The sequence below is a fragment of the Panthera pardus genome, unplaced genomic scaffold (assembly GCF_024362965.1).
Source record: "Panthera pardus isolate Hobbes unplaced genomic scaffold, ASM2436296v1 HiC_scaffold_13, whole genome shotgun sequence".
Classification (NCBI taxonomy): domain Eukaryota; kingdom Metazoa; phylum Chordata; class Mammalia; order Carnivora; family Felidae; genus Panthera; species Panthera pardus.
The window spans coordinates 108737076-108751624 of NW_026526688.1; the positions used below are offsets into that span (position 1 = coordinate 108737076).

Genomic DNA, 14549 nt, shown 5'->3' on the forward strand with positions numbered 1-14549 from the left:
ACCAGACAAAACCTTACCAGAAAATATCTATGCAGTACTTGGGAGTCTGAGACTAGGTCTTCATATTGTAACACAAGGTTTCTATATTCCCGGGAAAGAATCTCTAGCTTGCTTCACCTTCAATCATAAACCATTGCTTTCACCCAAACATTAGCTCCCTCCAATCCTGGGCGTCCAAATTCTGCCCCTATGTCTATGTGGAGGGATATTAAAAGTTATGGCTCTGGAGGAAAAATGGATCAATGTCTCATTTGCATTTGATATGATGATGACAAGCTATGAAAATATTTGCAGAGGCTCTTTTTAAATAACAAATGAATAAATACCTTCTTGAAAACTTTACTTTATTAGAGAATCTAGCCCAAATGTGGAAAATTTAAAATCACTCTATTTACCAAAAACTGGCTAACAATAAGCTTTCTAGAAAAAAAACAAAAAACAAAAAACCAACAACAGTGATCAGTAAATACCTACACTTAACATTTTTAATTCTGGGATCATTTTAAGATCCATGTTGATGTACTTATAAGGTAAATCCCTCTGTTTAATAATAATAAAAATATTCCCACAGGTAACATACTGTTTTTTACACGCATATACACATATAAAAGTTGGGAGACATGTCTTAGAAACATGTTTATAATGGATATACATAATATTGTGAAATAAAATCTGAATAAAAATTTTATTCCAACAACATTTCTCTATTTTTAAATCATGTTTATTAAGTTTTTATCACAGTGGAGATTAATTTATGCTTAATCATCCAGTGAGTGCCTACTGTCAACTTCATCCAATTCCAAAAAAGTAAAATCAACTCATTCATACACTCTAAGCCTGTTGCCATCCCACCATTCATCGCCTGTGCCTTTTTTCCCTTTTAACGGCAACATAATGATAAGATTGTGAAAAGGTATAACTAATAGGCTTATATGTATAATACCATTTCTTCAAGTATTCAGAGAGCAGTACGTTTGTCTGCATTGTACATTAGAAAACTACTTGTGACATTATTTCTAAGTACAGGAGAGTGGCTCCTGGTGGGAGTGCAATGAAGTTGTATGTCATAGTGTATGACAAGGATTTACAGCATTCTAGAATTTTCACAACTCTTCCCATGTTAGTGAATGTCATTAGGTAAATGTATATTTCTACTCTCAGCTGTCAGCCATGGGATTTCAAGCTACGAATAAATAAAGCATACACTCAACATGTGTAGTGCAAATGCTAGGTAAACAGAATGACATGGAATAAACTCATAGTTGCCAACTAGTGAATGGTCAGCCAGGAGGTCCTGATTTTATGTGTGTGACTTGCATCCCTATCCTCAAATGAATACTGTCACTGTTCCATGTCAGCCACAATGACTGGAAAACACTACTGAGGTGGGGTGAGGTGGGGTGGTGAAGAAGTGAAGAGGGAAACAGAAACTCATTTTCATAAGCAAGTGATACAATTTCTCCGTCACTTCTGCATAATATGTAAAGTTTGATTTGTTAACGAGATCTCAAACTTCTCAAAGTAGGTACCAGTATAGAGAACTGTAAATGCTCCACTTAATTAACTGTTGGCACCTATGTTAAATATAGATTGTGTGGCCCAGACAACAAAAGGGATGAAGAAGATCGTTTTTTAAAGTTAAAACTTTGGAAATCTTAACACCTGAACATTCAAAAGGTACATTATAAAAAAAGCCATCGGTTACAAAAACATTCAAACAGCCCTGTTTAAAGATGCCATAAAAGCAATAATCTTCAGTACTTTGAACAAAAGTCAGAGCTTTGTTGCTTTGTCTGAATTATGCATTTAACATAATGTTATTCACTAAAATGAAATAGAAAGGACTATAAAATTCTTCTAGAGACAAATTATTGGTAAGGGGAAAATAAAAGTAAAATGGGACAACCAACTTATACATGTACTTAATTGCATGTATTTTTCCCCCAGAAGTGCCCACGGTCTGTAAGAAAAGGAAAACAAAAATAAAAAGCAAAACAAAACAAAAAACTATCACAAACAAACGAACCAAGAAGTACAAAAAAGGTGCCATTTATCTTTTCATTTTCTCCTACTGCATTCAGTTTTGAGGGAAAAGTGTTCTTTCATGGTAGTGTTCTGAGTTCACATATATTAAATTCTAGAAAAGAAACATTTGGATCCTGTCTTTCTATTTCATTCTTGAATGTGTTGTACCTTCAACAAATATATCAAGCAGCCAGCTAAAAATTCCCTTAATTAGGAAACATACACCCATACACACATGCACACAAACAAATCTTTTTAAGAGAAAAGAAACCATTCCTCTTCTGGGACACACACATATCAAGATTCAAAACTAAGGTCTGACATGGTCACTTAATTGATTTAAATAATTAAGGCTTCTAAAAGGTTCAGTGCCCAAACTCTCTATATCAGTATTCAAATAAAATACATTTTTGCATTTTAGGTTTGTGCTTTTTACAGCCATCTTAATTCCACAGAATTCTGTTAGTAAGATCCAGTAAGGGAGTGTTAGAATTGTTTACTGACATTTTACTTTTAGTAGTTGTTAGACTAAATTATAGCAGTAAAAATCCAGTGACTGAACAGGTTGGTTACTATCATGTGGGCTGTTGGCTCATTTCACCTTCTTTTCATGTTTAATATGGCCATTTCTTTTGTACTTGCCATTGAGGATTCCATTATGGTAATGTCCATTAACTGTGCTATGCTTATTTCTAGACCACAAACTTTTGATTTTTCTGTAGATAAATTTTGTCACGCAGGACAAGAAGAAATAGAACAAGGCAGCACCAAGCAAAAGCACAAAGGCAATATCCAGTAAAAAATACTGACAGAAAGAGATTTGATGGACAGCGGCACGTAGGTGATGGGCTCCATTGTGACGAAGAATGTAATCTATCCAATAGACAGTCCGATTGACAGGGTGACCAGGTTGATCCTTGTGGATTTCTGAAAGCTTCTGGGCCCTCTGACGGTAGCTATGGAGTGGAGGGAGAACACAGAATGATTATGGAGATACAAGGTTCAATATATTTTAGACCTTCTCACTCTAAAATGAGGAAAATAATAAAAGCAACTTTTCTTTATTAAGTACCTACTATGTGCCAAGCACTGTGGTAAATGCTTTAAACACATTGTCTTATGCTAAGGCAATAAAATAAATTTGAAAGAGGGAAATGAAAATTAGACAGACTAGGCAACCTGATTATGATTATAAAGTTGAGATTCAGATTCCAGTTTTTCTGTCTCTGAACCCCAGCTCTTTTTTATACTATGCCACACCTCTTGCCCACATATACTTCTTCTCTCCATATGCTTTTAAATTCTATTAACCAATGAATCTCAACCAGGAAGAGGAGTACATTTATTAGATTCTAAAAGGGAGAGATGAAGAAAAATGCAGCACTTTGTCTCAGTACCTTTTTTTTTAGCAATAAAATTTAATTCTGCCTCTGATTTAAAATAAGTTTAAGGGATGGTGTGAGAATATTATACTTATTAAACAGAGGACAAGGAGTTGAAAAACAACACCATGAAGCCATATATAACATTACATGCAGTACATATATATGCACGTATGTATATATGTATAATGAAAATACCCTCTAAAATAGTCAATATTCTGAAATCAGAGTACTTATGGATACATGAAGATTGCATAACTGGGATTTCATTGCAATGTGACCTACGACTATAGTGTCGCCCTGTTTATATCTCAAAGAACACTGACAGAATGACGGTATGTGGATAATCCAGCCTTTTGCTTTTTTCTGTGGAACAAATCCAGTCTCAGTAGCTCTGTAACTATCCCCCCATAAACTCTGCTTTAGGGCTGCATTCTACAAACCTTTCTAAAAAGTCCTGAAAGACATATATCATTTTCCATAAAAACATCATGACTTGAAAAACACTCAACTTTAAAAGAAGAGCTATAAAACACAAAGGGATCCCCATACTCAAGCACCCCACGTCTTAGAGAACATACTGCTCCAAATGCCAGAGTTGCGACCAAGACACTGGATCCTTTAGGAGGTCAGAGCATGATGGCTGCCTCTGAGCCCATGTAAGGCAGCACAATGAACCTCGGTGCACTTGAACCCAGCCTTTTATATGAAAGCTGCATCATTTTAAATGAGAGAATTTTTCCTATTATTGGTTGTTTCTTAGAACATCTCAATGTTTCCCAATCCAAGTGTTAAGCCATATGCCCCAGGTAAAAATAGAAAAAGCTTATTGTCCTCCAAATATTACTGCCATTTGAAATGCAAGATCAATTAAATGTCATGAAAAAATAGGGAAAACTACTGTTTTGTTTTAAAACTACACAGGCCAGCTCTCTAGACTATTTGAAACTCAGTGGTTAACTGGGGACATTCAAGAAATAAAAATTAAAAAAGCTAAAGATTCAGACTAGTTCTGCAACTATGTAAATAAATCTCTGTGTTTCAGTGATACTCAGTCCTAGGGAAACCTAGCACCAGTCAATACAAAGAGCACTAGCTTTGGAATCAGACATTCCTGGTTCAAATATCTACTCTAATAGCTTAGTGCAACTATGGGCAAATTACTTAAGCCCTCTGAGTTTCAAGTGCCTCATCTTTACAATGTGAATAGTGAAAACAGTGATATGCAGATATTACGAGTATTAAAATGAGACAAAGAACAAATAAAATTTGACACATTTTAGGGACCTGATGATTGTTCCCACTGTAATTTCTCCCTCAATTTGGCAAATCCTGGTAGAATATTATTCAAGGTCATACATGGCTGGCTACATATATATATATATATATATATATATATATATACACTTGCCATTTTTATTTTTAAAATTATAGAAAACATGCACAAGGATTTAGACACAGGAATGTAAAGGATATTCTTATAATTGGCTTATTGACAACTTCTTGGCAATAATTGGTTATTGACAATATGCTATGATATATATATTTCATCTGCTTTCATGTTCATTGTAAACTCACCTGGGATTATTGATAACTTTCACCAGTGCTTCATATAGCTCTCCTTCAGTAACTGTCTTCCATTCTAGCAATATCCCCATGCCTTTTGCCTGGACCCGGGTCATAGTGTCATAGTGGTCTCCAAAGAGTGGGATTCCCACTACAGGTACACCATGATACATAGTTTCAAAAATACTATTCAAACCACCATGGCTCAGGAAGGCTTTAATATTGGAATGCCCTAAAGAAGGATTAAAAAAGAAAACAACTTAGGGTATTGTATGTTACTCTAAAAAAGAGATTTTCCAGAAATCTCTTAAAAGTCAACACTATACTAAATATATATTTTAGATACAGAATTTTTAAAGGCATAATTTCACTGATTCCTGCCCTATATCAATTAAAACACTTGTTATATAAATAGTGAATTGATTTGTATATATCAATTAAGAGTCATTTTTAAATTTATAAATTTAAAATCTATAGCTTTTTAGAGCATATTACAGCTTTCCCTCAAACATAAATATCAACTGGTTAGCAACATCTATTTAAAAGGCCAATACAAAATAGGAAGTCAACAAAAGCAAGAAATGCCAAAAATACCAGGGTGCAACCACATTCTGCTACAAACAGACATCCACTTCTGGGTCCCCAGGCATTTATCTTAAAGTAAAACACATTTTGTAAGAAAACAAAAAAAAATATGTTAAAATGTGGGGCTAGATTCCTAAAGTTCAGGAAGAGTTTATGTGCTTATCCAAGGAGGAACACTGTACGGTACAAAGTATTTACAACATTCAAGTCATGTCAGCTTCTGGCTTCACAATTTTAGGGTCCAATTTCACAGTTTAGGTATATAAACAAGTAGGGACTGACACATAAAAATTAGTTGTAAGAGATGGAACATCATGTAACATCGAGTTGTCAAGGGGATAAAAGAAGACAATTTATCAAAATTAATGAGGTATTTCAAAACACAGATCCCCTCGTGAGCAGCCAATATTTCATAAAAGGTACTGAAACTGAAAACCCTGTATAAGTGTAGGACAAGGAAACATTGCACTTAGGAAATGTATGCTATGGCCAGAAAGGAATTACAGCTTGCAGAAATATAAGTCTTTTAAATATACACACACCAGGTATAAAATGGTATGTAGAACCTTGGTCTCAGTAGGGTGCAGGGACTCTCCCACTCCATGTCTATTAGAATTACTCAGTGTCACCTTTGCCTACAAGTGGCTTTCAACTCAGCCCACCTAATGGATCTGCTCTCTCAGTGCATGTCAAACTTTTTTTTTTTTTTTTGCAGCAAAACCTTTTCTCTGAACAAAACCTTACCACCAAGCCCAGCAGTGAAAAATAAGACAGTGCTGGTGTGTGGAGGGCAAGGGATAGTATGGAAGGAAGAAAGGGGAAAGATAATGGTTGGGTTCCTACTTCTCATCCTGGAGGAATCTTCTGATCATTGTTAGAAGCCAGCAGTGGACTCATAAAGTCATGCCTAATGATAAAAAAGGACACTGATCTTGGCAAAGGCAGAGAACTGAGGTTCTGAGGAACACAGAAGAGCTCTGAACTTAAGGAGGGCCATTGGGTGTTCACCACTGAGTAGCTACACCTTGCCATAGAGGCTCTCAGAAGAAAACCATGCTAACAGTTTCAATGTTCCCAGAGAGCAGCATCACACTGTTGCACTGAAACAGCTGATAGTCCAGGTTATCTTATGTAAATTCTCTGCTTCTTCCTACCTTCTATGGAGTCTGAAGTCATAATAATAAAGACATAAAAAAAATACAAATATTAAGAAGGTAAATTGCCCTGTTTCTTATTCAATTTTGTCATTTATAGAATAACATATATGAAGAACTAGATGAAAAGGAATTATATAAAGAAAATTCCTCACTGTTTTTTAGTTGCAAAATTCAATTTGCTGGTTTTTAGGATGGCCATTTTAGCTTCTAAAAAACACTTTTCAAAGCCTATTTTTAATAATGTAATTTAAAATTTAAAGCAGCATATATAGCTGTTAGAATTTAGTATTGTTGAACAAATGATGTCAATATTGCCAAATCAATAATATTTTTATAATTTCCTTAATATCTTAAAGGTTAAGACAGCATCATGTTTTGCTAGAAATTAATGAAATTACTTTACGGTTTTACTATCAATGCTTAGTGAAGACAACAAAATGAGTTAAATTTCTTCGATCAAATATCTTAAAATAAATTCATATAACTGTTATTTTAATTTTTAGTTAAGGATCAGAATTCAAATAAATAAATAATTAAATAAATAAATGTGTGTTTCAAAAATGTCTGATGACTTAAGGGGAAATGAACAGATGAAACAAATAAAGATAAGATGAATTAAATGTTTTCTTGACCTTCTTTTTAGTTTCAAACATATGAGTAACTTTGAATTTCTCAGGTTAGTCAGATACATCTGTAATACAATTATAACACAAATCTACATTTTCACTGTTTTAATTTTACTACCTTTAGCTGATCAGTCTAATCAGGTACAACTTTATCCACTGCTGGTTTATATACCTTATTAAGCATATTTTCCAGAAAATTAAAATTGGTGACTGGTCTAAAAACCTTAATTTACAGACATAAAATGACTATATTTTACAAATCATTTTCCAACAAAGAAAGATCTGACTTGGTGGTTTGAAATCTAACATGAGATACTAGGCATTCTAGTGACTCTACCATAAACTACACACATATTGTATAAACTGCTCAAATACAAAAATCACATTTACTCAGTTAAAATCTAAATGCCAAGTAAGTACCCACGTGTCACTGACTTACCAAGCAAGTCATTTTGTGGCAACCATTCTATGAGCTTAGTGTTGTTTCCTAGATTCTTTGGTTTGGTTCCAGAAAACCTAAAATGTACATCAGACAATGAATCTTTCAAAAACCGAACTTTACTCTTGGTATGGACACTGTGCTTAAATTATTAGATTTAAAATAAATGTTAAATGATCTTTTATTGCTATCTTAAGAAGGAAACCAGGCTTTACTAACAACAAAATTTTAATTATGTTTCTTTTTCACATTTTCATTGATTGTGAGAGAAATAAAAAACACTCTCATCCTGAGATCTATTATGTTTCGGCTCTTCTCACCCCATCACAGAGATGGGGGCTGGAGGTGAGAAGCACATAAATAAACCTGGGCTAGAAAGTCACTCTCCAGCAGAACCCAGAAAGAGAAACATGAAAAAGCTGGGAGGGCCACCACTAAGCAGTCTATAGCTCCGATCTTTGACACGTGGAGCCTACGGGAAGGTGTGAGAATTGAAAGAAACCAGAAAGCACTCTTCTCCAGCTTGGCCCCAGTGACAGGCACTCCGTGGGGCCGAGTTTATAATTAAGTCATTTAGTGCCTTGATCTATGAAAGATAAACCATGAACATACTTCACAACTGAGAGAACGACACGAGTCTGAACTGAGCAGACACAAACTGTCCTAAATGAAGCAGAAGGGTGCTTTCTGGGTTAAGCCCTTAGAGGAAACGCAATAGATCTGGCATCCAAAGGAAGAAGTCCTAAACAGTTGGAATAAAATATGTATCCATTTCATAGCTCAGGCAGGAAAAGTGGGAGCTAATCCTTACACCATTGTTATAAAGGAAAAAGACATATTACTCAGACCCTACTTGTAACAGCTTGAGACCTGGGGGGGTGATGTTCACTGCGGTATCCCCAGAGCCCAGCGGCACTGGCAGGTACTAAATAAATACATGGTAAATAGTGTTCACGTGGGATTTTTACATGGTGGACTGACACAGACACTTGTTGGGAAGTGGGGTAATCTAAGGATCTGTTTTAACCAGCATTAACTGGCAAGTTATTGCGGTTTTAAGGCTTATATTTTTGGGGGGGGGGGTAAAAGAAATAAAAAGCATTTATAGAGGACAAAAGGTTCCATGAAATATTTTGCCTATTTATGCATTCATCGATCATTTTCTACCTCATTCCAACACTGATTTGCAGGTATGTAGAAAGTATATAGAAATGCATGTAATTAAAACAACTTTTTAAATGACACTAATAGAAGGGTAAATAAGGATATAAAGCTTAGGGTAACATAAAAAAATGCATCTGACACAAGGATAAATCATTCTGCCTCATATTTTCTTTTTTTCTTAAAGATTTTTTAATGTTTTAAAAATTTATTTTGAGAGAGAGAGAGAGAGAGAGAGAGAGAATGAGGGGCAGAGAGATGGGGAGGAGAGAGATTTCCAAGCAGGCTCCACGCTGTCAGCACAGAGCCCAGTGGGGGGCTCACTCTCACAAACTGTGAGATGGTGACCTGAGCCAAAATGGAGTCGGACACTTAACCCCCTGAGCCACCCAGGCGCCCTTGCATCATATTTTCTTTCTATGCTCCAAGGCTTGATGTCTCTTTCTTTATCCATCACAGAGTCTTATAAATTAGTCGCTAGATTTCAATACACTAAGAAACAAAAATGAAAAGTTAGGAGAAGCTCCCGCTAATCTTGCTGGGAAACCAATGTGCTAGCTTTACAGGGCCCTGCAAGTTAAGCAAGGGGATAACAAAAATACACAGTGGAGAAACAATTGATGCTATTACCTTACCTCCAAATCACTTTTTGGGGCAATCTCCCCAGAGCTCCAGCCAGTTTGTTAGCAATGTCTTCTGAAAGATACTTGACACCAGCTCCAAAAGACACCAGGACAAAGCCATGTTCATTAGCACCATTTACCCACATTTGCAGATCCTATAAATCAAAATGCAGCAGTTAATTTTATGAAAGGCCAATATATTTCGTAATCAGCATCATCAACAGCCCAGTTTTAAAAAAGCCTTCAGGTAATCTTAAACGATTAGTAAGTAGAGGATACAACGCTTTCCTTTAAATAACTGTTTTTGTTTAAGATATTTCATCTGACAACGCTAACAGAAATAAAGAGGGCAGACAGTTACTTTGATAAGACAGACAAATAACAACAACAAATCAGCAGCTAATGGCCTCAGATCTCAGTCAAAAAATTAAAACTAATGTTTAAAACATGGTCAGGGATAAATCTGCACAAGGATACAAGTGAAAGATGTGGTCTGGACATACAACAAAAACATTAATGACCACCCCCACCCAGGGAGATTTTATTTTAGGAATGGGCTGACTTCGGGGCACCTGGGTGGCTCGGTCAGTTGACTTCGGCTCAGGTCATCATCTCACGGTTTGTGATTTCGAGCCCCACATCGTGCTCTCTGCTGTCAGCACAGAGCCCACTGAGGATCCCCTGCCCCCTCTCTCTCTGCCCCTCCCCTGCTCATGCTTTCTCTCTCTCTCAAAAATAAATTAACATTAAAAATAAAAGGAGTGGGCTGTAAAATAACTGTAAAAGAATTATTAAAGCTTTCAGTTTATATTCTACTCCATTTGGTCTACACTTGGTAATTTTCATCTGTGGACTCATACTGTATTATGATAAGAAAGAGAAGGAATCTACTAATAGTTGCAAAGATCCATAGACCTAATGAATTTTATCATTTCTCTAAATATCTCTCTAACTCATACAGAACACAGATCATATATGTGCTATCCTGAGGCATCCAGGGGTTCTGGAGATGTCCAGTGGTTGCTATTCTCCCTCGTTGTGTGGGAAAATGCTAAATTCTCAAACCTGTCCTTCAACACCCAACACATGCTGGGCCATAGCAGATCCAATGTTAACAAGGGACAATTCTAACATTGTAGGACTCACTCATTTTGGAGGAGGACACATTAACAAAGTTTTGCCAGTATGGTTGATTTACACTGAAAATGAAAGCAGTCAGTTTTAAGGGATACTATCCTTGCTTTGTTTTGCTCTGTAGGCACAAACTTGTTTTTATGGTAAGTTATCCCTTTGAATAAGTCTTTGTCAAAGACATCGAGCATCACTTTCCCATATGGAAACTAATAGAGCCACAGCACTGAGAGGAACACATAATTCCACTACAAGGAAAACAAATGTGTTGTCCATACACAACACCTTTGCCATAATACAGGCATGACAAACAGGCCAGACCCACTCTGTATTCATAATGTGCAGAGTGAGCCATCACAGTTCCATCTCCAGACCCTGCGGGTCTCTCATTCAGGATGAATGAATTACGATAGTGTAGCCCATGCCTTTTGCATTTCACATCACTTTCTGGTATACCCTGATTTGCGGCTGGGAGTTAACTGCAAGGGAAGAAGTATCATCACAATGACATCACCGCATAGCTCAAAACAAAATATTTATATGGCACATCGGGCCCCAACATGTCTTCCTTTTCTTTGTTTTCTTTTCCCCCCCTTTTTGTAAAATCACTTAATGATATCTGTATTAACAGCTCTATAGTACTCATTCTTAACAGGGAAGAGGGGACCACATTTTATGCCCAAAATGAGTTAGTGAATAGTGTCACCAGATAACTGGGATGAAGACAGAAGAGGGCACACCCTTCTAGCTCCTGATTAAAACAAGCTGTAATTATTAAAGTTTTCAATTTGTATTCTACTCCATTTACCAAGAACAGCACATGTGCTGAAAATATAACAGTGTTATCTGTGGATACAAAGTAAGAAACAAGAGCAAACTGATTTAAAATTTTCATTTTAGATTCAGTCCTAAGCCGGATGTACTTAAAACAAATATAAATGCTGCACGGTAGAATGACTTGAATACTATGTTTTATCCCTATGGTTCGTCTTCAAGCATTTTATCACCTACTACCCAATTCTCTAAAGATTAAAATTTCAGGGTCAATGCCACTAAAAAAAAAAAAAAAAAAAGCTTACATTCAGATATACTAAGCCTTACAGTAATAATGTTATTTAAAATTTGTTTCCCAAGGACTTAAAAGGTCTTTGAGTTTCAATGGACTCTATGCAATAAATACTTAAGTTATTTGTTCTTTGTTCTATGTGATATAAAATAAAATCCATTAATGTATTTTCCAGATTTTTTCTAACCATATGCATTAACCATTTACAATACATTTACAATTCAAGTATATAGCTTTCATTGATATGAAAGGGAGCAGAGAAAATTTTACTTATTCGAGTTCCCTGCAGGAAAAGCACTCAGTATTTTTGGAAGATAATACTCCACTTGGCTTAGAATTGAGGCCTCAAGGTGACTTCCAAACTGCTATTCTTGGGGACTGAAGGAAGAGGGGAAGCGAAAGGTCAGAGGTCAAGAAACAGTGAGCCTGACACTGGTCTCCTGGACATAACCAGCTCCTCCCTTGATCTCCCATCCTCAGCCTAAATTCACAGAACGTTTGGTGTGACTGATATTTTATGGGAAGCTAAAATATAAAATGTTCCCACAAAACACCAATTGAGTTTTGGGTTTGGCTAATGAGGGTGATATTCAGGCTGCATGAAGAGCTGAAGGAGCCAGAGTCTGCAGAGATCCCGAATTTGCTGAGCTCATGGTGAAGACTTTGGAACTGGAACTTCATGAAAGGTATGTCTGGCTCTCCAAGGGATGAGAGTTCCCAGGTGGCATCTTGCCTCTATACACATGTACAGTATTTTCTGGAATTTAAGACCCCATCAATTATAAAGTGCAAATCGATTTTATAACAACTCTTTTAAAAAATAATAACCTTTACAATAAATGTGTTCAATGTAAAAAAAAAAAAAACCAATTTCAGAAATTTAACAGTTAAAATAAAGGTACTTTAGAATGTTCCCCTGAAGTTAAAAACTTAGAGTAAAAAAATAAAAATAAAAACCACTTCATTTACTGTATCAACAAAAATCATACATAAGAGTAGAGTAAACCTAACAAAATGCACAAGACATGCATGAAGAACAGTTTACTGAAGGACAAAAAAGAAAAACTGAATAGGTGGAGAGATGGGACATGCGCCAAGAAGGAAACATCAGTATTAGGGAAATGATATTTTTTAAGTTCACTGCATTCCCAGCCTACATTTCAAGAGGACTGCTATGAAACTAGAGCTGAGTCCAAAGTTATTCTGAAAAAGAAAATGTGTAAGAAAGGCCAAGAAGATTTTGAAAAAGAACAGGAAAAGAAAATTTTCCTTCTAGATATTAAAATGCACTCTAGAATTTAGAGTCATCTCGATGAAATGTCAGGTTTAAGAAGAAGAGCGAGGAATGAGGGTGGCAGGCAGTGCCAGACTGCTGTGCACTCAGAGACTGAGCAGTTTCCTCAGAAAGAGGAAACTGAGCAGTTTTCCTCAGAAAAGAGTCATCTACCGCTGACTTAGACAAAATGAGTTTAGATCTTTCCACTAATATAAATTAGAGAAGAATTAAAAGGCCAATTTGAATGAAAATATATGAAGCACTTGAAAAAACTCCCCCAAAGATAATTTTATTCTGGACAAGGAAGGCCTTCCTGGTCCAGTCACAAATCCCAGAAGTCATAAAGAAAATACTGACAGATCTGAATACAGAACAATAAAACTTCCAGAGAGTAAAGGACACTTTAAAAAAGCATAATAATAATAATAATGATAATATGCAGAAATAGTTTCAATATACATAATAAAAGATTGATATCCAAAACAAAATAATGAGAAAAAGAACTTCCAGGAACAACATCAGGAAACACCCATTTCACAGAAGGAAAACAAATGGCATTCACATGGAAAGAGGCTTAGCCTCACATGCTAGCCAGAGAAACACAAATTCAAATTGTTTTTACCTCTTATTCTCTCTCCTCTTTACACAGCACTCTGTTAGATGATGTCAACATATTAATTTATTTTGACTTAAAGAATTGAATACAGTATTTACCTTTAAGTGTTATTATTTTATAATTTTCTGTCAAGTTTTTTGTTTTGCTCTAAGGATAAAACATCTTTTCCTAAATGGCTTCTGGGCCTATTGACATATTTAGAAAAGTTTTCCCACATTAAGATTATCTTTTAAATACCCATAGTTTCTTTTAGTTTGATAGCTTCATTTCTTGAATTTTCAACCCTTCATCATCTAGACTCTCTTTTTGGAGGAAAGAATGAGGCTGGGATCCATCTTTATTTATAACCCAATGGATAGCTATTCTTGTCCTCATTTACATAAAATGCCACCTGCTCAGTGGATTTCTGAATTCTATCCTGTCCTATTGATCCTGTGCCAGTGCCAACGAGATTTATTTATTGTTATTTTATAATACCTGTTCGTATCTGCAGTGTTAGATTTCTCTTGTTAATTTTCATCCTGGGATGTTACTAGTTATTCTTGTATGTAGCAGCTTTTTTAAGGACTCTTTGAACACATTACCTGCCACTTACTAGCAGTACCACTTCTTATGTATGTTACCAGTATTTGTGCATACATGTTACAGAATAAACATACCATGTAAGTTAAAAAATCGCATTCAGTCCTCTGCCGGCACACAGGTAGCACACTGCTCCACTAGATGGCATAGCGAGAACGGAGCATGGATGTCTGGTCTCTGCAGAGTATTCCCCAGGCTTCCAACCATCATGACAGGTCAAACCCACAGTCTATCACTATGGTATTTCCTGCTCCTTGTCTAGGGGTAGAACTCTTATCATTTTCCAAATGCAAATGAAATCAAAATTATCACAA

The 14549-nt window shown here is 35.9% G+C and overlaps 1 protein-coding gene across 2 annotated transcripts in view; it reads right to left on the reverse strand.

The window, feature by feature from the left end:
* Window positions 1-323: 323 nt before the first annotated feature.
* UGT8 (UDP glycosyltransferase 8) overlaps window positions 324-14549 on the reverse strand; it is an 86340-nt gene continuing 72114 nt past the window's right edge. For both annotated transcript variants that reach the window (XM_019418262.2, XM_019418272.2), the window contains exons 3-6: window positions 9577-9719; window positions 7781-7857; window positions 4986-5205; window positions 324-2981 (exon numbers count right to left, since the gene is read on the reverse strand). In XM_019418262.2, coding sequence (XP_019273807.1) covers window positions 2618-2981; window positions 4986-5205; window positions 7781-7857; window positions 9577-9719 — 804 coding nt within the window. In that variant the 3' untranslated portion in view covers window positions 324-2617. The remainder of the gene's footprint in view (window positions 2982-4985; window positions 5206-7780; window positions 7858-9576; window positions 9720-14549) is intronic.